This window comes from Lithobates pipiens, unplaced genomic scaffold (assembly GCF_037356315.1).
Source record: "Lithobates pipiens isolate NorthernLeopardFrog02 unplaced genomic scaffold, aLitPip1_a1.2 Scaffold_23, whole genome shotgun sequence".
Classification (NCBI taxonomy): domain Eukaryota; kingdom Metazoa; phylum Chordata; class Amphibia; order Anura; family Ranidae; genus Lithobates; species Lithobates pipiens.
In genome coordinates, this window is record NW_027507785.1 from 85,617,417 (window position 1) to 85,642,308 (window position 24,892).

Consider the following 24,892-nt stretch of genomic DNA (forward strand, 5'->3'; position numbering starts at 1 on the left):
AATCAATGCATTTTTAATCGCACCGATTGCTGTATAAATGTGAATGGTCCCAAAATAGGGGCAAAAGTGTCCGATCTGTCCGCCATGTATGTGTTTGACCAGTCTTCCAGAAGCACATTTGTGAGGTCAGGCACTGATGGTCAAACATTCTCATACACACTCCTAAACCTTGTGGACAGCCTTCCCAGAAGAGTTGAAGCTGTTATGGCTGCAAAGTGTGGGCCAACTCAATATTGAACCCTATGGCCTAAGACGCCATTAAAGTTCATGTGCGTATAAAGGCAGGTGTCCCAATACTTTTGGTAATATGGTGTATATAGGTTCATAGTTAATCTGGTTGAAAAAAGACACAAGTCCAGCCAGTTCAACCTACAGAGAGACAGATCCAGAATAACAGAATCAAATCATTTATTATTTCAAGTATTTGTTAAAATGGCAAAAAAGTAGAGACAGTCAGGAAAGGACAATTCATTGTTTATACAAAACCCACAAAACTCCTTCAAATCAGTTACGTCATATAGGGCACATATTGGACAATTCCTTTTTTCCATAATTATCTTGTTAACAATTGGAAAGGCAGGACAGATAAAAAATAGAAATTTGTAAGCGTACATGGATATAGCCAAATTAGGAAAGTATTGAAGACCAAAATAAAGCTATTTAGTACAGTATTAGAAACGGAGGCAATAACATCGCCTTTTGCTTCCAAATTGCATCACCAGCAAAACAAAATGGCCAAAGAAAGGACTGAAGATTTAATGTCTAGTGCACAGATGGGTCACACTCTCAATGATATGCAATCGGCACACGGTATGGACGGCAGCACCACAGACAGGCAGATGATACACACTAAGGCTTGTGTAGATGGGCATTACACTCAGAATTGAGTCAAAATGTGCTTCGACTTAGGTGTGAGTTGCTTGGTTTGGCAATTCAGCTGCATTAAACTGCTCCAAATTGTTTTAGCATAGCAATTTCAGAAGCAAACAAAAGCCCATGTTCCAGAGTCCCAATGGTGAAAAGAATTCGGGCCTCATTTAAAGAGAGGACCTGAAAAAAAAAAAAGATGTCTGTGCTCTTATATTAACCAAATGGCAGATCAGGGAAGGAGGGAAATCTACTCAAATGGGACAAAACTTTTTTAACCCTTCCCAGCCATATCCAAAATTTATTTTAAAAAATTGAGCTGGAGTTGGATTTTTTTTTTCCCAAGAAATGCAGATTTTTCACTGTAAGGTCTGTGGTTTTGATAAGAGGGAGGAAGGAGGCGAGAAGAAAGGGCGATTCAGAAAACTGGACGGGGCTACACATGAGCAAAAAATCAACTCGGAAGTTTCAGTGAAAAGAGGTAGCTCGGAAATGAGCCATTTTGGCAAAAGTGTGTTTAAACAGTTCATAACTTCAATCAAACTGATTCATGGATAACATGATCCAGTGCAGGTCAGAGGATGACACTCAACAAAATTGTCTACAGGCGACGCACCATTTTAGAAATGAGGCCTACAGGCTCAGTATGAGACTCATCTTTTCTTCGAGGTATATAAAGTAGTTTGTATGCAAACCCTAAGCTGGCATTTCACATTAATACACTATAAATTGGAAAAATCTGACGATATAAAAAAAAAAATAATTGACGGATTATGAGTTGAGCAGCTCTTTGAAAATGATCACAATCTCACATTTCCCCAAATGACATCATGTTCCCTGGCACTTCCACTGAACAGTCCCCTTTTTTTGCTCTGTGAAAATGATACATTCTGTGTTAGAGGCTTCCGTGTGTCCATTTTGTGTTTCTTCTTTGATGAAATTTTCACTTTTTGCTTATGCTTGCAACGGCCTTCTTGGCGGCATCGTCCAGGTTTTCGGCGGAGGTGATTGGCAAGCCGCTCTCGTTCAGAATTCTCTTGGCCTCGTGGACATTTGTTCCTGGGGAGAAATGAAAAAGATTCCATGTTAACAACTAAAAGGACAAATTTGTGCATGATCTGACAACTAAACAAATGAGAAGTAGACAATGGGGTAAAAAGTAATGGCAGTCAAAAACGAAAAGGATTGCCATTAAAAATTCTATTGAATTTTCATTTGCAGTTCCACTGTTATGCACTAGAGATGTAGTAGATTGTACATATTTACTAGACATGTTGTAGATTGTACAAAGATGCCACAGAGACTTTGCCTCCCACTTTGTGCAGATGGTTACATTGATAACATTTCTTGTACATGGCTCTCTCTCAAGAACCAATTTGCATCCTGTTGGAAGATCAGTTTGCTTGAAATCTGCCATCATTTCACATTGCAACCCTTTCTTTACGGTAGGGAAAATTATTTGATCACCTGCAGATTTTGTAAGTTTGCCCACCTACAAAGAAATTAAGGATCTATCATTTTTTTTTATCATAGGTGTATTTTAAGTGATAGAGTCAGAATATCAACCATACATTGAGTTGCAGTTCAGTGAGTAAAATAAGTATTTGATCCCTAAGCAAAACATGACTTCGTCCTTGGTGGAGAAACCCTTGTTGACAAGCACAGAGGCCAGACGTTTCTTGTAGCTGGTGACCAGGTTTGCACACATCTCAGGAGGGATTTTGGTCCACTCTTCTTTATAAACCTTTAAATACTTACGGTTTCTTGGCTGTCACTTGGCAACTCAAAGTTTCCGCTCAATCCATACATTTTTTTTATAGGATTAAGGTCTGGAGACTGACTAGGCCACTCCATGACCTTAATGTGCTTCTTCTTGAGTTACTCCTTTGTTGACTTGGCAGTATTTTTGTTTCGGTCATTGTCATGCTAGAAGACCCAATAATGACCCATTTTCAGTGCTCTGGCCGAGAGAAGAAGCTTCTTACCCAAGATACATTACAATTCATGGCCCTGTCCATTGGCCCCTCAATGTGGCAAAGTTGGTCTGTACCATTAGCAGAGAAACAGCCCCAAAGCATAATGTTTCCATCTCCATGTTAGACTATAGGGATGGTGTTCTTCGGGTCATAGTAGAGCTGCACGATTCTGGCTAAAATGAGTATCCCATTTTTTTGCTTAGAATAAAGATCACGATTCTTTCATCATTCTCGTGACAAAATATCTTTCACATTATACAAAAAAAAATTGGTCTAAGTTTACCGTTTTTTAAATTCACTAAAAAAATTGCATTTGATAGACCGCTGTGCAAATACAGTGCGATATAAAAATTATTGCAATAACTACCATTTTATAGTCTAGGGTCTCTGCTAAAAAACAAAACAAAAAAAAACACAACGTTTGGGGGGTTCTAAGTATTTATTTTTAGCAAAAAATACTGATTTTAACTTATAAGCAACAAGCCTCAAAAAGGTTTAGTCTTTAACCACTTCAATACAGGGTACATTCACCCCCTTCCTGCCAAGGCCAATTTTCAGCTTTTATCGCTGTCGCACTTTGAATGACAAATGCGCAGTCATACAACACTGTAGCCAAATGATTTTTTTTAGCATTTGCTTCACACAAATATTTAATGTTATTTCGTCACTGCTGGGTTTTTTATTTTTTACAAAAAGAAAAGAAAAAAGGCTGAAAATTTTGAAAATTTTTTTTTAGTTTCGGTCAGTAAATTTTGTAAATAAGTAATTTTTCTCCTTCACTGATGGGCGCTGATGAAGTGACACTTATGGGCACTGATGAAGCGGCACTAATATGCCGCACTGGTGGGCACTGATAGGTGGCATAGATAGGTGGCACTAGACACTGAAAGGCAGCAGTGACTGGCATCACTAATGGGCACTGATTGTTGGCACTGATGATCAGTGCCCAGATTACATGTTCATGTGTTCCCTGTGAGGAGGTGCCACTGATTGGCTCTCCTTGCCACTGTCAGAGTGAGGTGATGAGAGCCAATCACCGACACTTTCGTGTTTACACATGACCGCCTGTTATTGGACACAGCCGATTACATGGTTAAAGAGCAGCGTGAATGGAACGCTGTGCAGCGTAGCCCATTCCAGCCTTGTGCATGTCTACAATTTTGTCCCCAAAGTTCTTCAACAGCTCTTTGGTCTTGCCCATGATGGTAAGATTTGAATGGAAGAAAGTTTCTGTGGACAGGTGTCTTGATACACTGTAGCATTGGGGGTGCTTAGCTCAGTGGTAGATGCATTTTTCCAGTGAGACAACAGCAGTCAGTTATCAGGTTTGAGGGTGAGGCATCACAATTTATTAGAAGGAACAAAATAAAAGTTTATACACTGGATTTTCCACACAGGGGTTCTTCTCCATCAAATGAGAAAATGACAAGCCACCTGGCTTCTATGCTTACTTTGCCCTTGACTTGCAGTTCCTTGCTGAACCGGCCTTCTCTTGGCCTCAAAAGGATTCTCCAGCCCCCTAGGTTTACTCACTGTCCCCAGGACTTCAGGACTTCCTTCAGCCCCCTTGTACTCACTAGCCACCCCGGCTCTCCTAGCCTTCCAGAACCTAATCTAGTCTTCTAGGTCCTTGTAGCCCTCTGGACCTTCCCAGTCCTTCAGAAAAGAAGTCCCCCTCACCAGGGATGTAGTCTCTCACGCAGGGCAGACAGTTTTTCCTGATAGGGGTCTGTCTTTACACTCCACCTTCTACTGGTCTCACCAGCCCCTAGTTATATGGGCTGTGTGCACCTGGGCACACACCCTGCTGGCTGTCCATATGATCCGGACACAGGGTTGGAGATCCCGTCCCACCCAAGACTCTTATGAATCTCCAAACTACAGATTCCCACCCGGCAATAGCAAAAGCTGGAGAAAACTGCCAGAGCAGTTTTCTCCTCTGAAAACCTACACTCTGTAGTCAGCAGACATGCAAACTCTGTGTCCACTTTCAATCTAATTCAATAGGAACAGAGCCTCGCTCTGCCACAACACATACGTTCTCGTTAAGAGAACATTCTTATTATTGTTGGTTGGTAGGGGATCAAATACTTGTTTTACTCACTGAACTGCAACTCAAGTTATAACATCTGTATCATGTGATTTTTCTGGATTTTTGGTAGATATTCTGTCTCTAGCATTTAAAATACACCTACAGAGAGGCAAAAATGTATTTGATCCCCTACTGATTTTGTACTTTTGCCCCCTAACAAAGAAATTATCAGTTTGTAATTTTAATGGTAGGTTTATTTTAACAATGAAAGACAGAACAACAAAAATATCCAGAGAAACGCATTTCACAAAAGTTATAAATTGATTTGCATTTTAATGAGCAAAATAAGTATTTGATCCCCTATCAATCAGCAAGATTTCTGGCTCCCATGTGAATTTTATAAAGGTAACACGCTGAGATTAGGTGCACTCTCTTAAAGGGAGTGCTCCTAATCTCAGCTTGTTACCTGTATAAAAGACATACAGAAGCAGTCAGATTACAATCTCTCCACCATGGCCAAGATCAAAGAGTCGTCCAAATATGTCAGACAAGATTGTAGACATACACAAGGCTGGAATGGGCTACAAGATCATCGCCAAGCAACTTGGTGAGAGGGTGACAACAGTTGGTGCGATTATTCGCAAATGGAAGAAACACAAAATAAGTGTCAATCTCCCTCGGTCTGGGGCTCCATGCAAGATCTCACCTCGTGAAGTTTCAATGACCATGATACAATTATAGACCATTCATTTCTTTGTAAGTGGGCAAACTTACAAAATCTACAGGGGATCAAATAATTATTTTCCTCAATGTACGTAAAAACAACTAATTGCCATGCAGGTTTTCTAAATATTCATTAGACGGTATGAAAATCCTATACGCATGCAAATACACCCCAGTAACACAATAAGGGCTCATGACATATGGGCACAAAATATGCTGCATTCAGATCTATGATGCATCGATTTATTTCTTTTTTGGACCTGAACACAGCTGTGCTCCACAGAAAAATGAAAAATCTGCGTCAAAGGTATAGTACAGTTATCTTCAAACTGCAGCCCTTTGTTGCCTGTGAGACGCTATTACCCCCACTGTCAGCAACAGTGGGGCACTATTCCTCCCACTGACACCAACAATGGGGCACTATTCCTCCCATTGATATTAATAATGGGGGACTATTCCTCCCACTTACACCAAAGATGGGGCACTATTAGTTCCCCTAATACCAACAATGGGGCATTGTTTACTCCCACTGACACCAGGATATTTTTTTTCTCCCACTGCCAACTCCGGCCCCTCTAAAGTTTGAATGACAGTAAACTTGCCCTTGGTTTATAAAGTTTGGAGACCCCTGGCTTGGTATATGAACTAAGAACAAACAGAAGCTGAGCTACCTCCTGTAGAGAGTGCAAATCTCTCTAATTGGGTGTAGGTTTCTGAAGCCTCACATATGCATTTTGCCCACTAGTAAGACTGCCAGTATACGGATTGTATTTTCAACTAAAATAACAGTCAGCAGCACAAGAGACACCTCACTGACTGAAGTCCCATGTGCTGTTTTCTTTTCATTTGGTTAAACTTGGGCTTTTAGTATCTCTCAACGATTAAGCTCTTAAAACAGCTTGAACTGGAACTAGTGGATCTCATGGTCCATGTTTATTCTACTTGGTTTGGTTTTACATGCCAGTAATGCTTTCCTCTTTTTGTGATTTTGAACCCTTTCACACAAAGGGGCCAATAGATCCACCTATCGGTTCTTCAGGCATACCTAATCAGACCCCTCCATTCACCCCTATGCGGGTATAAACGTTTACACCTGCCTACCTCAGATCCAATCCAGGCCACAAAAAAAAAGGGACGGGGATTCGGCCCCCTCCATCTAGGCGCATAGGATCAGATCAGGGGGCAATTGGTTGTAAACAGAGAGCAAAATCCTTTTACATCCAGCTTCCCATAGAGCAGAGCAGGATCTGTCCATGTCTGCTCTGCAGAAACTGAGCGGACATGGACCTGTCATCCGCCCGCTCTGCTCCGATCACCAGGAGATTGGCAGACAGATCTAAACGGGGTCTGCCCCATGATGCTTAGATGCTGATCTAAACGGGATCTGCGAAAGGGGCCTTACTCAACAGAACTGGTTAGGTTCTTTGATAAAAAATAAAAAAATTCAGAGGTCATTCAAAACATAAGTGATGCATTTTCAGTGCTACTCCAAAAATATGATGCACTTTTAAATTTCCATCTCCCCCAGCAGTTTTTTGTTTTTTTTATTAAATGTAAACCAACTACAAATCTAAACTGCACAGTAACAAAACCACGGAAATGCCTACCTTTCCTGAAGAAGATGCAGCCTTACAAATGCGTGTTTAGATTCACACACATGTAAGAACCATACCTTTGATTATGCAATCTTTTCCAAAATGGCACCCAGTGTAAACATTGACCCTCTCTTCTCGGAGATCACATATTAATGCTTAGGACCTTAGACACAGGGCTAGCATTGAAGGGAACCTGGAGAGACCTTTTCTCAAGGAAGCATTTCAGTCCTTCCATTAGACTTTATAAACTCACCCCAGACAACACTCTATGCCAACATTTGAATATAGACTCCCTTAAACATGACCCATTAATATTCTTCATGCGTCTGCATAATGTCTTCATAAATAAGTTATAAAATGAAAATGGAATGGTTACCCAATTTGTGCAGCACATTAGGAAGTACATGGCAATTAACAGCTAAGATTCTAGTAAAGCTGCTAATTTAATCAGTGGTAGCGCTCACACATATGGCTACACGCTATCCACATACATAAAGAACACTAATTACTTTTCTAGATGTGCTGGAAAACCCAGAGCTTTAAAATAATTTTAGAACTGTATTTTAGCAGCTGACTAAACTACATCAAGAACTTGGAGACGTCTGGCCTTCTTTAAGGTGGATCTGAACTCAAAAAGTGAAGATTTTTTGAAATTATAGGGAACAGCTAGAAATGTTAAGTGTGCTTAAGCAGTACATCGACAATCACACCTTTTACTTTAAATTCCCCCAAATCAATAGCAGTGTACTTCCTGTGCCTTAAGCCTCATAGTTGTATATTTGCAAGGTAGAGATCTTATACACCGATTCCTCTGTTTGCTAGCATCAGGAGATTTGGAGTGACATATGGTGATGTCTCTACTGTGCTGCTCACTGTTCTACTTGCTGGAGAGGAAGCTGCACCTAAGCACCTGTAGTGCAAAAATCTCCCTGCTTTTGCTTCAATGTGTGGCTCTGTGCTTCCTCCTCCCCTCCTGCTGCTTCCTGAATCTTCCTCCACCAGTCATCGAGGACAGCTCTGACATGTAAAAGCAATGCCCCAATCCTCTGCCAAAAGAGCTGCACCCACACACAGAGAGGCAGTGCAGAACCAGCTCTGAGGTATAAGGTAGATTGTGCCGGAACCTACTGCTGGGGGTGTGTGGTAGTCTTGTGTTTAGATTCAGGAATGATTCACACTAGTGCAACTTCTGATGCAACTTGAGTCGAAAAGCATTGCATGACAAGGGAAATATTTTTTTCAAAGGTGTCTGTTCTAGTCAATGTGACTCAGAATGGTGGCATTTTTTAAAAAGCTCCTGCACTACTTTGGGGTAATTTACAGTGCGACTTGGCCCTATAGAATGTGCAAAGTTGCATAAAAGTCACATCACATAATCGCACTGTTATTCACATCAAAGTCGCATTGCAGTAATGTGAACCGAGCCTTACACCACCATTATGTTAATGAACCTAGAGGAGCATTCAACTGGTATGTAGGACATCTCTACAAGCCGATGGTTCATCGCCATAACCCTGGGTTGAGTAGGTAAATCTGAAGATCGGCGTGCCACACCATAAGGTTATAATACAGAAGGAAGTTTATTGATTGTGCGTAGTAGCCAATGCATTTTGTTCCCCTGATTAGAGCTTAAAAAACGTAGGGTTGATAATCTTGAAATTCATAGGTAATTGGCGATTTAGCTGGTGTGCGTACCTACTGCAACACAGCACTATCCAGCTGCTGGTTCTTTTGAGCCCTGATGAAAGGGGTGAGTTTGGGACCCCGGAAACCGTTGGTTACTGCAGTGGTCATCAACCCTGTCCTCAGGGCCCACTAACAGGCCAGGTTTGCAAGATAACAGAAATACATCACAGGTGATCTGATTTGCTGCTCAGTGATTACAGTATTCTAGTCTGCATCTCCCCAAGGAAATACATAAAACCTGGCCTGTTAGCGGGCCCTGAGGACAAGGTTGATGACCACTGGGTTACTGCACCCAATTAATACATTTCTTGCTGGATAATAACCTTATGGTGTGGTGCTTCAATCTCTAGATCAGATTTTGTCTACAGTGTAGAACCAGGCATGGACAAAGAGCAATGGGGAAGTATCAGGTGCGGAAAGTCACAGGCAGTAATAGGGACCAGTCATTTGTTCCCCGTTTGCCTTTTTGGACAGAGATTCCACAGTTCGGGTCCTTTTTACCAAAGAGCAAGGTGCAATTTTTACACCTCTAACCCCTACATGATTCAAATACTCCAATAAGAGAGAAAAAAAAATGATTGATTAGAAAATCCCCTGGATTAAAAATCTGCTAAATCTAAATGTGTGCCTTTCAAGCTTTTAGCACAGTTCACATTATTCCAAATATATACTTTTTGGTTTGACTAGAGTGCCGCTTTAACACAGCGCATTTCAGATGTAACACAAGGCTTGGAGCGGTTATAAAAATCTATCTGCTCTCGCTGTTACATTGTGTCATATCTGTAGAAATAATGATGATTTATAGCAAACGTCATAATTACAGTGTAAACTGTGTGTGCACATTCTCCGAGGGGTTAGCTGCTGTAATTTGAGCATTGTGTGTGGCAACGGGCTATAGAGGATCTCAGTGATGTGATGACTCTGAACGGAGACAAATTGGTACAGTGAGCACATTAATGTAGTGCGGTTTATAAAATATGGCAGTGTATGGGGCGATAATTCACAGACATCACTACGCAGTGGGATACGGTGGTGCCTTAAGAGAGGTTGTTACCTGCCCATCTCTGCAAAGAGCATCCCCTGACCTCCATATACTCACCTTACCTGCACTCCCTTGCAACTTGTTGCCCCTCTGCAGCCTGCTTTGAAATCGACTGTGTTGGTGACCCCCAGGGGCAACGAAGGGGTCAGCACCCCCCATGTGCATAGGACTATTGACTGGTAGCTAGGCCTGGGCATCGCCACAAAGGAGCAGGTCACATGCTCCCCCGACACCTAACGTGCCGGGCATTTTCAGAAAATGTGGGGGAACACAGGTAGGGCAATTGTAAGTGGGGAGGGGCCTTTGCAGAGACATTGCCACTGCATGGGATAGGTGACAAAGTCTCTGTAACCCTTTTACTGCCACTGACGTATGTCATACTTAGGTGGCAGTGGGAGGTTTTGCATACAGTGTTTGTATATCTCACAAACCAACTCCTTGTCCCACCTATTGGCCCAGTGCTTGCATGGTTGGTGTCAGTGAATAGGATGAGGGAGACCAGTGAATATTCATTTGCTGATCCCCCTTACCTAGCGAGATCCCACAAGCGACTTGCATAATGTCGCTTCTGGCTCCTGCTGTCATTTTTCGAAGCCACTGTGGCCGAGGAAGAAGCTAATGGAACATGATCTGTGCTTCACTAGCTTTAATGGAGAGCAGGTGAGACATCAGGGGGTCTAAAAGACCCATGATGTCTCATTTTATTAAATGCAATATTTAAAAAATTAGCTTGGCCCCCTGTAATATAAAGTTTTAGTGAAATAAAACTGAGAAAAAAAAATGAACATCCAAGCACTTAAAATTTCCCACTCTCCAAAACATAAAAATGTTGAGCCTTCGCATACAGTATCTCACAAAAGTGAGTACACCCCTCACATTTTTTTAATATTTTATTATATCTTTTCATGTGACAACACTGAAGAAATTATACTTTCTTACAATGTAAATGAGTGAGTGTACAGCTTGTATAACAGTGTAAATTTGCTGTCCCCTCAAAATAACTCAACACACAGACATTAAGGTCTAAACCACTGGCAACAAAAGTGATAAGTACAAATGTCCAAATTGGGCCCAAAGTGTCAATATTTTGTGTGGCCACAGTTATTTACCAGCACTGCCTTAACCCTCTTGGGCATGGAGTTCACCAGAGCTTCACAGGTTGCCACTGGAGTCCTCTTCCACTCCTTCATGATGACATCATAGAGCTGGTGGCTGTTGGAGACCTTGCGCTCCTCCACCATCCATTTGAGGATGCCCCACAGATGCTCCATAGGGTTTAGGTCTGGAGACATGCTTGGCCAGTCCATCACCTTTACCCTCAGCTTCTTTATCAAGGCAGTGGTCATCTTGGAGGTGTGTTTGAGGGGATCATGCTCGGCTGTAGTATGTCACAGTACACGTTGACATTCATGGTTCCCTCAATGAACTGTATCTCCCCAGTATTGTGAGATACTGTACGTGCACTCACACGTCTAGATCCCCTATGTCCAAAAACATTGCCTATGCTACACATATCTCCACTCACATCGTAGTGAAACAATTCTAGTCTCATTATTTGCAGTTAACAATGAATAACCTGAATGGCTCGCGTTTAGTGGGCGGTACGGCCTGGCAAGTGAGACAGTGGGGATACATTTTGCCACAATGTGCAGCAAATGCACTTCCCGATTCTCTGCCTTTTCAGCTAAAGTATAATTTCACCTTTTCACACTGTCACTGCCCATACAGCCGGTGCAACGGTAAAAGGATGGAAAAAAAATTCTGCGACAGAGCACGATGGTTCAAAAGTAGTCATGTGACCAATCAGAATCATTCAGATCCTTTTTGGAAACCCTAAGGAAAGAAGGGGAAGACAAGCAGGGCTTTCCCTGGGGGAAGGGGTTGTTCGTTCACGGTTTAATTGTTTTGTGAAAAGGTGAGCTTAAAGAGGAACTGCAGTCTGCTCACATAATTTGTGATAAAAATATCTTTGCCATTCTGAAGCTTCCCTCCAACCACTTTGCATATTATTTTATATATACTGTTATTCTGTACTTGCCAAATATGCTGTAGAGATCTCCCTCCACGGGTCTGGTTGCAGCCATTTTAACTGTGGGCAGCTGAAGCTGCCGCCTGTTTACTTCCTGGATTTACAGACACACACATTATATTATATATATATATATATATATATATATATATATATATACACATACACACACACACACACACACACACACACACACACACACACACACACACACACACACACACCTGCTTGCCTACACATTTCTCACCTCTGGATGAATACACATGGATCTCTGCAGTCTCCTCCTAGCTCTGCCCTCATCCAGGCCTGCAGCTCTCCTTAGCTCTACTATGACCAGGGCTGGTGCAAGAACTTTTGACACCCTAGGCCAGTGATGGCGAACCTTGGCACCCCAGATGTTTTGAAACTACATTTCCCATGATGCTTCTGCACTTTGTAGTATAGTGGAGCATCATGGGAAATGTAGTTCCAAAACATCTGGGGTGCCAAGGTTCGCCATCACTGCCCTAGGCGAAACCTAATTTTGCCACCTCCCCCTTGGCTCCACCCTCTTTGCCCTGCCCATGTATACCCCCTTTTAATGAAGCGCCCATCAATGCAGCCTCACCAGCGACCATCAAAGCAGCCTCACCAGCATCCATGAAAGCAGCCTCTTCAGTGCCCATAAAATGCAGCCTCACCAGCGCCCATAAAATGCAGCCTCACCAGCGCCCATCAATGAATGTTTGCTTGTTCCCATTCGGGAGTAGAGACACAGACACAGTCCTCCGCTGTCGCTGTGCCTCTGACACTATGTGCACATGGAGCAGCAGCTTGCTGATGCTCAAACTTAGTTGTCTGCTGCAGAGAGAAGAGAGTAGGAACACCAGAGGTCGGGTGCCCTAGGCAGCAGTACACCCTAGGCGGCTGCCTAGTTTACTTAGTGGTAACACGGGTCCCGACTGTGACCCTCCTCCACTCACCTGACTCCCCTCCCCCACCTTGCTAGCAAATCTCAGGAGAGAGAGAGAGCTGTGTATGATGTCATAAGCCTAAGCTAATGATCAGACAAGAAAAAGGAAGTGGACTGTATAAGCTATTTACTGGCAGAAAAAAAATGTTTTACTATCCAAAGATTTAATAGATGGAAAGATGAAAAAATTACTGAAGGGCCGTTTTAAACTTTGAGGGGAGCAGTTGGAGGGCAGTAAAAACATGGCTCCCCCCCCACATGCAACCACAAGTGCAAACAAAGCCTTACATTGTTACCAGTTATCTGTGTGGACTACAAAACCTTCTAGGTTACAGAGCAGAGCAGAAGTTTCTGTATTCCTACAATACGGTGACAACGCCACTTCTTCATACAGTACAGTGAGTGTTGTCACCCTAGGCCTGGGGTCTCCAAACTATGGCCCTCCAGTTGTTCAGGAACTACAATTCCCATCATGCCCAGTCATGTCTTTGAATGTCAGCGCTTTACAATGCCTCATGGGACGTGTAGTTCTGCAACAGCTGGAAGGCCGTACTTTGGAGATCCCTGCGCCTAGGCCTAAAAGTGTGTTACTGGCAGGATCACCAGGTGGAAATAAAAAATAAAAAAAACATGTATTTAAACTGCAATAAATTACATTTGTGTTTTTGGGCTTAGTTATGTTTAAATTCACATTTTTTCAAACCATCCGCCAAACTCAAATTAGATGCTCGTCACGTGAATTACGTTTTTTTTTCCACTAAGAATCAGAACGTGGAATTCAAGAAGATTTAACATCTCCCCCCATAAGTCATTGTGGTTGATTTGCACCCATTAAAGCGTACTCATCGTCTTTCCATAAACAACGGAGAGCTGAAAACCGCACTTCAATCATACCTGTCTGCTTTCCTATTACTCTCCACAGCATTTGTTAAAAGCCAGAAGTCTGGGAGGAAGAAGGATGTGCGCTCTGCTCTTTCTCGCTCTCTCCCTCGTCTGCCGTTAGCCTGTGTGGAGTCTGCAATTAATGCCGATTTAATATTTTATAACTTTGATTCTGAGCACTGCTGCTCGGGATGCAGCTGAAGGATGTTCTATTTTAATGTGGTGTAAAAAAAATAAAAAAAAATAAAGCGAAATGTCATTCTGGGGAAACGGTAATCGGGAAGCAGCTGAGCAGAGGGTGCAATTCGCTAAAATGTATCTATTGATCAGCGGAGACGATGAACAACATCCCATTGTAACGAAGGAGAGTGGCGCTCAATGAACAGATTAATATCTATAAAAAACATTTTTGTACTGAACTAGAAAATTAAAGGGCTCTCCAAGTACTACTTTTGCTATAATGTCAGCATTATGTAACACCATATAAAAAAAGTACAGCCGCTTTTTATTTACAAAGAGAATCCCATGTGAGTCAGACATATGTGGACCAATCTGAAATGAGCATCCTTATGCCGCGTACACACGATCGGACTTCCGGCAGACTTGGTCCGGCGGACCGGAATCTGTCGGACAATTCGATCGTGTGTGGGCTCCAGCGGACTTTTTTTTCCCCAAATGTCCGATGGACCTAGAAATAAAACATGTTTCAAATCTATCAGAGGGACTAAAAATCGGGAAAACCGTTAGTCTGTGTGCTAGTCCGACGGACCAAATATGACAAGAGGGCAGCTATTGGCTACTGGCTATCGAACTTCTTTGTTTAGTCCCGTTTATGTCATTACATTCAAAACAAACGGACTTTCGAACGGACTTAGTCCAATCATGTGTGGTCAAGTCCGTTTCGTTCAGAAAGTCCGTCGGACCTCCGCCGAAAGTCTGTCGAAAAGTCCGGTCGTGTGTACATGGCATTAGGAGTCCTATACTATGCTAAAACACCAATAAATCTAAACTGCGGGCAAACAAATACATACATACATCATTAAAAGTATTGGGACGCCTGCCTTTACATGAACTTTAATGGCATCCCAGTCTTAGCCCGTAGGGTTCAATATTGAGTTGGCCCACCCTTTGCAGCTATAACAGCTTCAACTCTTCTGGGAAGGCTGACCACAAGGTTTAGCAGTGTGTCTATGGGAATGCTTGACCATTCTTCCAGAAGCGCTTTCATAAGGTCAGGCCCTGATGTTGGACAAGAAGGCCTGGCTAGCAGTCTCTGCTCCAATTCATCCCAAAGGTGTTCTATCGGGTTGAGACCAGTCAAGTTTCTCCACTCTAAACTCACTCATCCATGTCTTTATGGACCTTGCTTTGTGTAATGGTGCGCAGTCATTTTGGAACAGGAAAGGGCCATCCCCAAACTGTTCACACAAAGCTGGGAGCATGAAATTGTCCAATATGTCTTGGTATGCTGATACCTTAAGAGTTCCCTTCCCTGGAACTAAGGGGCCAAACCCAATCCCTGAAAAACAACCTCACATCATAATCCCCCCTCCACCAAATGATTTGGACCAGTGCACATATCAAGGTCCATAAAGACCTGGATGAGCGAGTTTGGGGTGTAGGGACTTGACTGGCCTGCACAGGGTGCTGACCTCAACCCGCTAGAACACCTTTGTGATAAATTAGAGCAGAGATTGCGAGACAGGCCTTTTTGTCCACATCAGCGCTTGTCCTCACAACCATTCCCATAGACACATTCCAAAACCTTGTGGACAGCCTTCAAAGAAGGTGAGCCAACTCAATATTGAACCCTATGGACTAAGACTGGGATGTCATTAAAGGTCATGCAACTGGGTTTACCTCCCACTTGATTCTCCTTTAACATAGCTATGGGGAGAACGAATATTGAGTCTTGCATCAATCTGGCAACCATAAGTGGATCTGTGTGTATGTATGTATATATGTATATATGTATATATGTATATATATATATATATATATATATATATGTATATATCTACACACACACATATATATATATATATATATATATATATATATTATATAAAAGAAAACAACTTTTTTCATATGTAATATATATATATATATATATATATATATATATATATATATACACACACACACACATATACACACACACACACACACACTGTACATATATGCACACACAGAGGGTGACTAAGGAGTCTGGATCCATAATCAAAAATGTATTTAAAGATTTATTAGCGTAAATGCTCAAATTAACACCTTTGGTCTTCATGACACCACCTATGTATACTCTGAATACAAGAATGCTGAACATTTCTTAATGTAGCAGAACTGATGATATTACATGCAGAGATGAGCTCCTACTTTAGTGCAAAGAATGATCTGACCACTGACTTCAGATGTCCCCAAAGAAAAAAACTCAAGTGATGCTAGATTTGCGGAGGAGGTCACTTGACAAGACCTCGCCTTCCGATTAACTTGTTTAGAAAAGTTTAATTTAAAAAATGATCACACTGTATTGCTGAACCACATTTTACAGTGAGGGAAAAAAAGTATTTGATCCCCTGCTGATTTTGTACGTTTGCCCACTGACAAAGAAATGATCAGTCTATAATTTTAATGGTAGGTTTATTTTAACAGTGAGGGACAGAATAACAACAAAAATATCCCAAAAAATGCATTTCAAAAAAGTTATAAATTGATTTGCATTTTAATGAGTGAAATAAGTCTTTGACTCCTTCGCAAAACATGATTTAGTATTTAGCAGCAAAACCCTTGTTGGCAATCACAGAGGTCAGACGTTTCTTGTAGTTGGCCACCGGGTTTGCACACATCTCAGGAGGGATTTTGTTCCACTCCTCTTTGCAGACACTCTCCAAGTTATTTAGGTTTCGAGGCTGACATTTGGTAACTTAAACCTTCAGCTCCCTCCACATATTTTCTATGGGATTAAGGTCTGGGGACTGGCTAGGCCACTCCAGGATCTTAATGTGCTTCTTCTTGAGAAACTCCTTTTTTTGAGTTGGCCGTTTGTTTTGGGTAATTTTTATGCTGGAATACCCATCCATGACCCATTTTCAATGCCCTAGCTGAGGGAAGGAGGTTCTCACCCAAGATTTGGCAGTACATGGTCCCGCCTATAGTCCCTTTGATGCATTCAAGTTGTCCTGTCCACTTAGCAGAAAAACAGCCCCAAAACATAATGTTTCCACTTCTGTGTTTGATTGTGGAGATGGTGTTCTTGGGGTCATAGGCAGCATTCCTCTTCCAAACATGGCAAATTGAGTTGATGCCAAAGAGCTTGATTTTGGTCTGATCTGACCACACTTTCACCCAGTTCTCCTCTGAATCATTCAGATGTTCATTAGCAAACTTCAGATGGGCCTGTACATGTGCTTTCTTGAGCAGGTGGGCCTGATCGGTCTATACTTTTAATGGTATATTTATTTTAACAGTGAGACAGAATAGCAACAAAAATATCCAGAAAAACGCATTTCAAAAAAGTTATACATTTTTTGACGGTGGGGAACACCATCCCCACCGTCAAACATGGAGGTGGAAGCATTATGTTTTGGGGCTGCTTTTCTGGGGCTTTGCCACCAAAGTATTACGTCTTGTTTTGCGAAGGGGTCAAATACTTATTTCACTCATTAAAATGCAAAGCAATTAATAACTTTTTTGAAATGTGTTTTTTGGGATATTTTTGTTACATAGCGAGGTCAAAAAAAAAGTCCATCAAGTTCAACCTATGTGTGTGATAATATGTCAGTATTACAATGTATATCCCTGTATGTTGTGGTCATTCAGGTACTTATCTAATAGTTTCTTGAAACCTTCGATGCTGAGACCACTTGGAAGGGAATTCCAAATCCTTGCCGCTCTTACAGTAAAGAACCCTCTACGTAGTTTAAGGTTAAACCTCTTTTCTTTTAATTTAAATGACTGGCCACGAGTCTTGTTAAACTCCCTTCTGCGAAAAAGTTTTATCCCTATTGTGGGGTCACCAGTACGGCATTTATAAATTGAAATCATATCCCCTCTCAAGCTTCTCTTCTCCAGAGAGAATAAGTTCAGTGCGCACAACCTTTCCTCATAACTAATATCCTCCAGACTCTTTATGAGCTTTGTTGCTCTTCTTTGTACTCGCTCCATTTCCAGTACATCCTTCCTGAGGACTGGTGCCCAGAACTGGACAGCATACTCCATGTGCGGCCAGACCAGAGTCTTGTAGAGCGAGAGAATTATTTTATCTCTGGAATGAATGCCCTTTTTAAATGCATGCCAATATTCTGTTTGCTTTGTTAGCAGAAGCTTGGCATTGCATTGTTATTCTGTCTCTCACTGTTAAAATAAACTTACTAATAAAATTATACACTGATCTATATTTTCTGTCAGTGGGCAAACGTACAAAATCAGCAGGGGGATCAAATACTTTTTTCCCCTCACTGTGTGTGCTTCCAACAAACGAAGCCATCTAATTGAGAGACAAGATAAGGTTTTAACTTACAGAGTTAAGTCCCCATTATATTGTCAAAAAAATATGTCCCAAATAATCTCTCACCAAATATCTCTGCCCCCAACATAACTCGTGGATCAGTTTAAAAATGATCAGCCTTTGAGTCTGGGTTGTTTTCCAGTAACATTCATCGTGCCGGTTGACTCTTACATTGATGAAGCCTCATTTCATCTCAATGATAAACGCCATTAATTCCCACTGTGGTAAGAACCACTCAGGATAATCCATGGGGATGATTTACTAAAACAGAATCTGTTGCAACTCTGCATAGAAACCAATCAGCTTCCAGGTTTTATTGTGAAAGCTTGAACAAACTGAAGTTAGAAGCGTATTGGTTTCTACACAGCTACACCAGATTTTGCACTCTCCGGTTTTAGTAAATCTGTGCTAGAACTGTACCAATCCTGGACCAGATCCAAGTTATAAGGATGGGGATGACGACTTCTAATAATTTCTAAGGCCCCTTTCACATTGGCGTAGTCCACCAGCGGATCCTCCTGCTCAGCAGGAGATTGTCTCTGCTGATCCCCATTGTACAGGTGGAGGACAGGTCCGTGTACTCCCCGCCCAATGTCCTCTATGGGCTTGGAGATGGAAACTGACTCCCGTCTGATCCGCCAGATGGATGGGGAACATCTACATTTAGTGGACAGGATCAGATGGAATCAAATATCGACGGCTGTCAATAGACACGTTCGTTGACATCCACCACTCCAGAGAGAGCAATGGATGCCTTCCCATCAGGCCTGCCTAAAAAGCTGACAGGTGGACCCGATCGGTCCGGTCCGTCCATGTGAAAGGGGCCTATTAATTACACTACAGATACTATCTTTTGTATTACCTCCGGCTCCCTTTTAGATCATAAGCTCCATGAGCAGGTCCCTCCTAATCCTTTAACTATTTTGAGCCATATTGTAATTGTACTGCCTCCCTTTAAATTGTAAAGCACTGCACAAACTGTTGGCACTATATAAATACTATAGCAGGATTACAATTTGATGCCTGTGGATCCAAACTTTTCAGATACCCTGTGTTTGTGTGTAATATATATATCTATCTATCTATATATCGATAGATAGAGAGATATACATATCTCTCTCTCTCTCTCTCTCTATATATATATATATATATATATATATATATATATATATATATATATATATATATATATATATATATATATAGAGAGAGAGAGAGAGAGAGAGAGAGAGAGAGAGAGAGAGAGAGAGAGAGAGAGAGAGAGAGAGAGAGAGAGAGAGAGAGAGAGAGAGAGAGAGAGAGAGAGAGAGAGAGAGAGAGAGAGAGGGAGATCTATATCCACACATACACACAAAGTACGCACACAAATCTCACGTTCCGTTTTTAGAAAGGCTTATTTACAAGCAGGCATGAAAAAAGCTGTATAATGCCTGCCACATGCCGATAGGGCTTGGAGGAAATAAACAAGGAAACAAATGATGAGCTTTGGCCACTGGGTGGTGTCAGAGAGCTGTACAAAGTTCAGGGCTTGGGTTAAATCGTAAAAAAACAAAACATAAAAGAACTGGATCCAGATGAAAGCAAAACACAAATAATGGCTTTAACCATTTCAGGGATGATATAGCTGTGCTCCGACGGGGCTCCCTACACCCTCCCTGGGCTTCTAATTAAATCATCTATGCTATTTTTCTTAGGGAAATGAGGAGCCAAGCACACAGATACACAGTGTTGAATTTAATCATAGGACGCACGGAGCAATAAACGCTGGAGCCCATCGCTATGAGATCAACGCGAGTTATCGGCCGGATTGGGTACTTCAGTACGTTGTGTAGCTTGTTATGAAATGACGCCTGTGATTTTGTAGAATCAATGGGAAAGTTGCCGCTCTCCATGGTGCTGATCCAGGCAACAAGTAAAAACAGCCAATTGGTGGTGTTTATATTGCACGGACAATGTATGCATAAGGAGCTTACACTCTTACCTACATACTAGAACCAATTTAGGCAGGAGCCAACATGTCTTTTGAGTGTAGCAGAAAGTCTGGATATCATACAGGTAGTGTCGTGATTGGGATTAGAACCAATGACCCCAGTGAGGCTAGGCAGAATTGCTGCCCTCCAATGCATTGCCAATACTACGCAGTTCTGGTTGGAAAACTTTAAAGTGAACCTGTTTTGAAAAAAAATGCAGGGGATATCATTAATGGCTTTCCCTGAAAATGCTAATTGCCTGGCTGTCTCTCTCATACACCGACTTAAATGCTTTCCTCAGTCTCTGACCTGTAACAGCCATCCAGATCATGAGTTAGACCAGGGTTTCCCAACTCCAGTCCTCAAGGCGCCCCAACAGGTCATGTTTTCAGGTTTTCCATTATTTTGCACAGGTGATTTGATCAGTTTCACTGCCTTAGTAATTACCACAGCCGTTCCAAATCCTGAAAACATGACCCGTTGGGGCGCCTTGAGGACTGGAGTTGAGAAACACTGAGTTAGACAGCCAGGGAACTAGTAATCTAATGGTGGCCAAGAGGCGCTGGGACTTTAATGTAAGTTTGTACAAAATAGCGAGAGGGCAAAAACATTGGATGAGCTCACAGTCTCGGGTACGGCTGCTAACAGCAAACAGTACTAACCCTCCAGTGGGTAGCCCAGCAGGTTTTCAAAAAAAAAAAAAACGAATAGAAGGAGCAGCAGACCAACGCATAAGAGTTGAAATTAATTTATTAGTTTATATTACAGGAGAAGTACAGCAAAGGTTGTTTGATTGTACTTTTATGGATCACAAGGGGTGCAGTTCCTTCTGTACTCCTGTGACCCGTTTTCAGCAGCCCGTTGTCAGGTGACGTCACAAAGCCAGTCCTGGTTGGGGACAGATCGCAACCACATGGTCAGGATCCACCCAGATGCCTGGACTGGCACCCGGCTCAGCGAGCTGGTCAGAGTCTGTGCCGCCCCCTCCACAGACCAGCAATACAGTGAGCGGGGGGGGGGGGGGGGGGGGGCGGGTGATGCAGAGCGGCGGGGAGAACTGAGCGATGAACGATGTTTGATTGCTCAGTTCTCAACCTTAGAGATGGCGGGGGCAGATCCACCTAGGTAAGCGTGATAAAAAAAAAAAAAAAATAGCCTTACCTTTTGGTGTGATGCTTCTTTTTCTGGTTCCCCAGAAACATTTCAACAGATTTTGATTCTTTTACCAATAAATGTTTCAAAAAGACTTTTTAGGTGATGCAAACATTTGCACCAGACACTGCTCAGTACATACCCCACAGCTGAGGGCGATGATCAGAGGAAGCAGTCTAGGACCAGCATATGGTCCACATACACTAGACCTTCACTGTATAAGAAAACCGCACTCCACTGAATATCCATCAAAACCAATTCCCCACTTCTATAGGTCTGGTACTATCCCCCCCGCCCCCTCCCCCCATCAGACTACAAAAAACACAATTTCTAATAAATGTAGTCTTCATTTGTTATGCAAAAATAGGCAGAATTAGGACCCAAAGGGGTTAACTCCTTGTACTTTTCACCAATCCCAGGCCTAGGAACATCATTTTCCGCTGGAAACAAGTCTGGGGACACAACAATCACCGTCACTCATAGTTTAGCAGGTGGCGGCAGGAGATATGGCCATCGGTAAGAAATGAAAGAAAACAATAAACTGTCAGGTATCTTCCCTGTCACCTGAATATCAGGGAGAATTACAGCTGCAAATAGGCTGAGAAAATGGGGAGAATTTAAATGGAAAAAATGGTTATGTATTTGTCAAATTGAGTAAGATTAACAGATTGTATAGAGCCTGGCAACCCATATGTATTTTTCCATTTCACCTTGCAGCAGGGAAAAAAATTATATTTAAAGGGTTAATTCAGCTTTTCATAAAAAATGAAAAGGTGAACAACCTATACCTTTAACTCACCTCCAGGCCCCTGCTGTACTTACCTCTGTGGGTGATCAGCTGTCAGTGCCCATGCAGCCCAAGTAGCGGTCCAGGGGTTTGAAATCCCGGCTCTTCTCCCCCCTTCTTTCTGCAGGGCTTCTGTGGATGGATAAAAGCAATGCTCTGTGCTGGCACTAACCAATCAGAATCACTCTGATCCATACTGGAAGAGTGGGGATTTCAAATCCCTGGACCGCTACGGCTGCATGGGCACTGACAGCTGATCACCCACTGGGGTTACGTAGAGCAGGGACCGGGGCGGGGGGTGGACGGTGTTAGATCAGCTTTTCATTATTCTGAAAAGGTGAACTTACACTTTAAAGCTAAACTCCAGGCAGATATAATAGACACTAATGAACATAATAAATGTATTTTTTTTAGGCAAGCAGTGCAAGTACCAGGATTTGACTTGGTATCAGCCTCTTGCAATCCTCTCTACAGCAGAGCCCAGGCTGGGAGTAACAGAAGCAGCACAACAAACATCAATGCTGTGGTGCTCATTTGCCAACAAGGAACATGCCAATAGGAGGAGTGAGCAGAGTGACAGAGATGAGCTCATCTTTTTGCTGCTGCTCCTTTCACTGTACAGTCACAGGCTGAGGGAGGGACACAAGAACTGTAACAGTACAGTCAGACCTGTCCATTCATGTGCATTGCAGTAGGGGACCTTATTCAAAATGCATACCACACAAGAACATGTTGCCCCAGTGGACTGGAGTGCCACTCAAAATAAACAGCACCACGTGACACTAAGGCAGGTGGCGGGCTTTACACAGCATTGTAAAGGTGTGTTGCAGTCCTTACCTGCAAAGGCTGGGCTGTGTGACAGCTATGTAAAATTGCAGGAATGAATGGACCAAAACAGTGGCGGCTATTTTTTTTTTTTTTTTGGGGGGAGGCGGCAAACAACCACCCCCCTTGTCAGTCGTCAGCAACACCCCATGCCCCCCCCCCTCCAGTCAGTTGGTCATCCAGCCCCGCATTTACCACATCTAGGTTGCGGGTGACCTGTGGCTGCTTCAACCGTGTCTCCTCTTAGGCGTCCAATAGAATCACCTGTCCTTTCAGCCAATCGGGTGATGGGTCTCAGGACCCACTTCCTGATCGGCGGGGAGGAGGATCAGTGTGGAAATAGCTATTGCCACACAACTGGGTGGGCTCTGCGCTCCAAGCCCACCCTTTTTTGAAGCCTATTAGAGCCTCTGGCTCTAATCACATGCTTCAAACCCCCTCTCCCCCATTGGATTACATGTGCCCGGTGCCCTGCATATACATTAGGGGGCCAGACGCATGGATGGGGCAGGCGGCACCCATATGCACCTAACGGATGGGCCGACACTGGACAGGAACATAAATCCTTTGGCAGGTAAAACGGCTCTTTTATTTGTCCAGTTTTCCGCCTAAAGTTCAGCTTTAAAAGAACCCAGAGGCCAATTCAAATCTACTGGCGGGTTTTAATTTCCACTGTGGCATTCCTCTTCTGTACCTGACTGCTCAATATTTGCTGAAGTATGCATATTCTACAAGTTCCAAACTGTTGTCTCAAGGAGTTGCACACAACTCTCCAAAATCTTATATTTACTGGCACCATCTAATTTGGAGGGGTGTACTTAGTCACACAGTTTAATATAAAGTGATCCAATGGATTTTCAGTATTTGTTGCAACTGGTCTGTTATTGCACCATGCACGCTTGCAAGCCATCATAGTGACAGAACTATTTGAACGTCCTGGTAAACACAGGTGTTAATTTCCGGGGTGTCACTGAATATAAGATATAGAATTCAAAAGTACGCAAGCAAGGTCACTGACATACGCAAGTATCCAACATACAGGGATGGGACATCACTTCTCAATATATACAGATGACAGCGAATGTCCCGATAAGCGGACATACAGTACACAGTGTTATTTTGGCACATAACGTGCTGCTATTGCATTGAAAACACAGCAGATGCTTATCCCCGAATCCATGTTACACGGTCTATGAGCCTCGGCACATTCTCACTCTATATCTCCCATCTCTCTGTGCAGGGAGAGTGACACATTCATTTGCTGGGATTAAGGAACTATATTACTCTCCGATATCAAATATCTGGACACCTAGCTATCCCAGTCCATATCGCCGAACCAATAAACAAGATCCCAGCTTACATGTTGTTTTTATTATAGTGACACTTGTAGGAAATCATACTGGCGATACGGGGCTCTGCTCTGTTAGCAGTATTATTAAAAAGCCATTTTAAAGTACTACTCCGCTGAAAATTTACTAGAGGCTTCACAAATAAGATCTGAAGGGTAGAATGGTTTGTAGACTCCAGTAAATGGAAAGCAACAGGGCACTGCTGCTGGATGCTGTGGACGGAAGCAATAAGGTTAGGCGGTACTGATAACATAGTTGCATCTAAACTATGCTTGAAATTGCACAAACCAAGTACCGTATATACTCGAGTATAGGCCGACCCGAATATAAGCCGAGGCCCCCAATTTACCCCCAAAAAAACTGGCAAACTTATTGACTCGTGTATAAGCCGAGGGTGAGACATGCCTGTCCATCCCTGTGTGTGTGTCCGTCCATCCCTGTGTGTCCGTCCATCCCTGTGTGTCCGTCCATCCCTGTGTGTCCGTCCATCCATCCCTGTGTGTGTGTGTGTCCATCCATCC

The 24,892-nt window shown here is 42.7% G+C and overlaps 1 protein-coding gene across 1 annotated transcript in view; it reads right to left on the reverse strand.

Moving 5' to 3' along the window:
• Nucleotides 1-391: 391 nt before the first annotated feature.
• Nucleotides 392-24,892, reverse strand: part of SUCLG2 (succinate-CoA ligase GDP-forming subunit beta) — a 326,616-nt gene continuing 302,115 nt past the window's right edge. Inside the window, exon 11 of the mRNA XM_077451973.1 lies at nucleotides 392-1,926. Coding sequence (XP_077308099.1) covers nucleotides 1,811-1,926 — 116 coding nt within the window. The 3' untranslated portion in view covers nucleotides 392-1,810. The remainder of the gene's footprint in view (nucleotides 1,927-24,892) is intronic.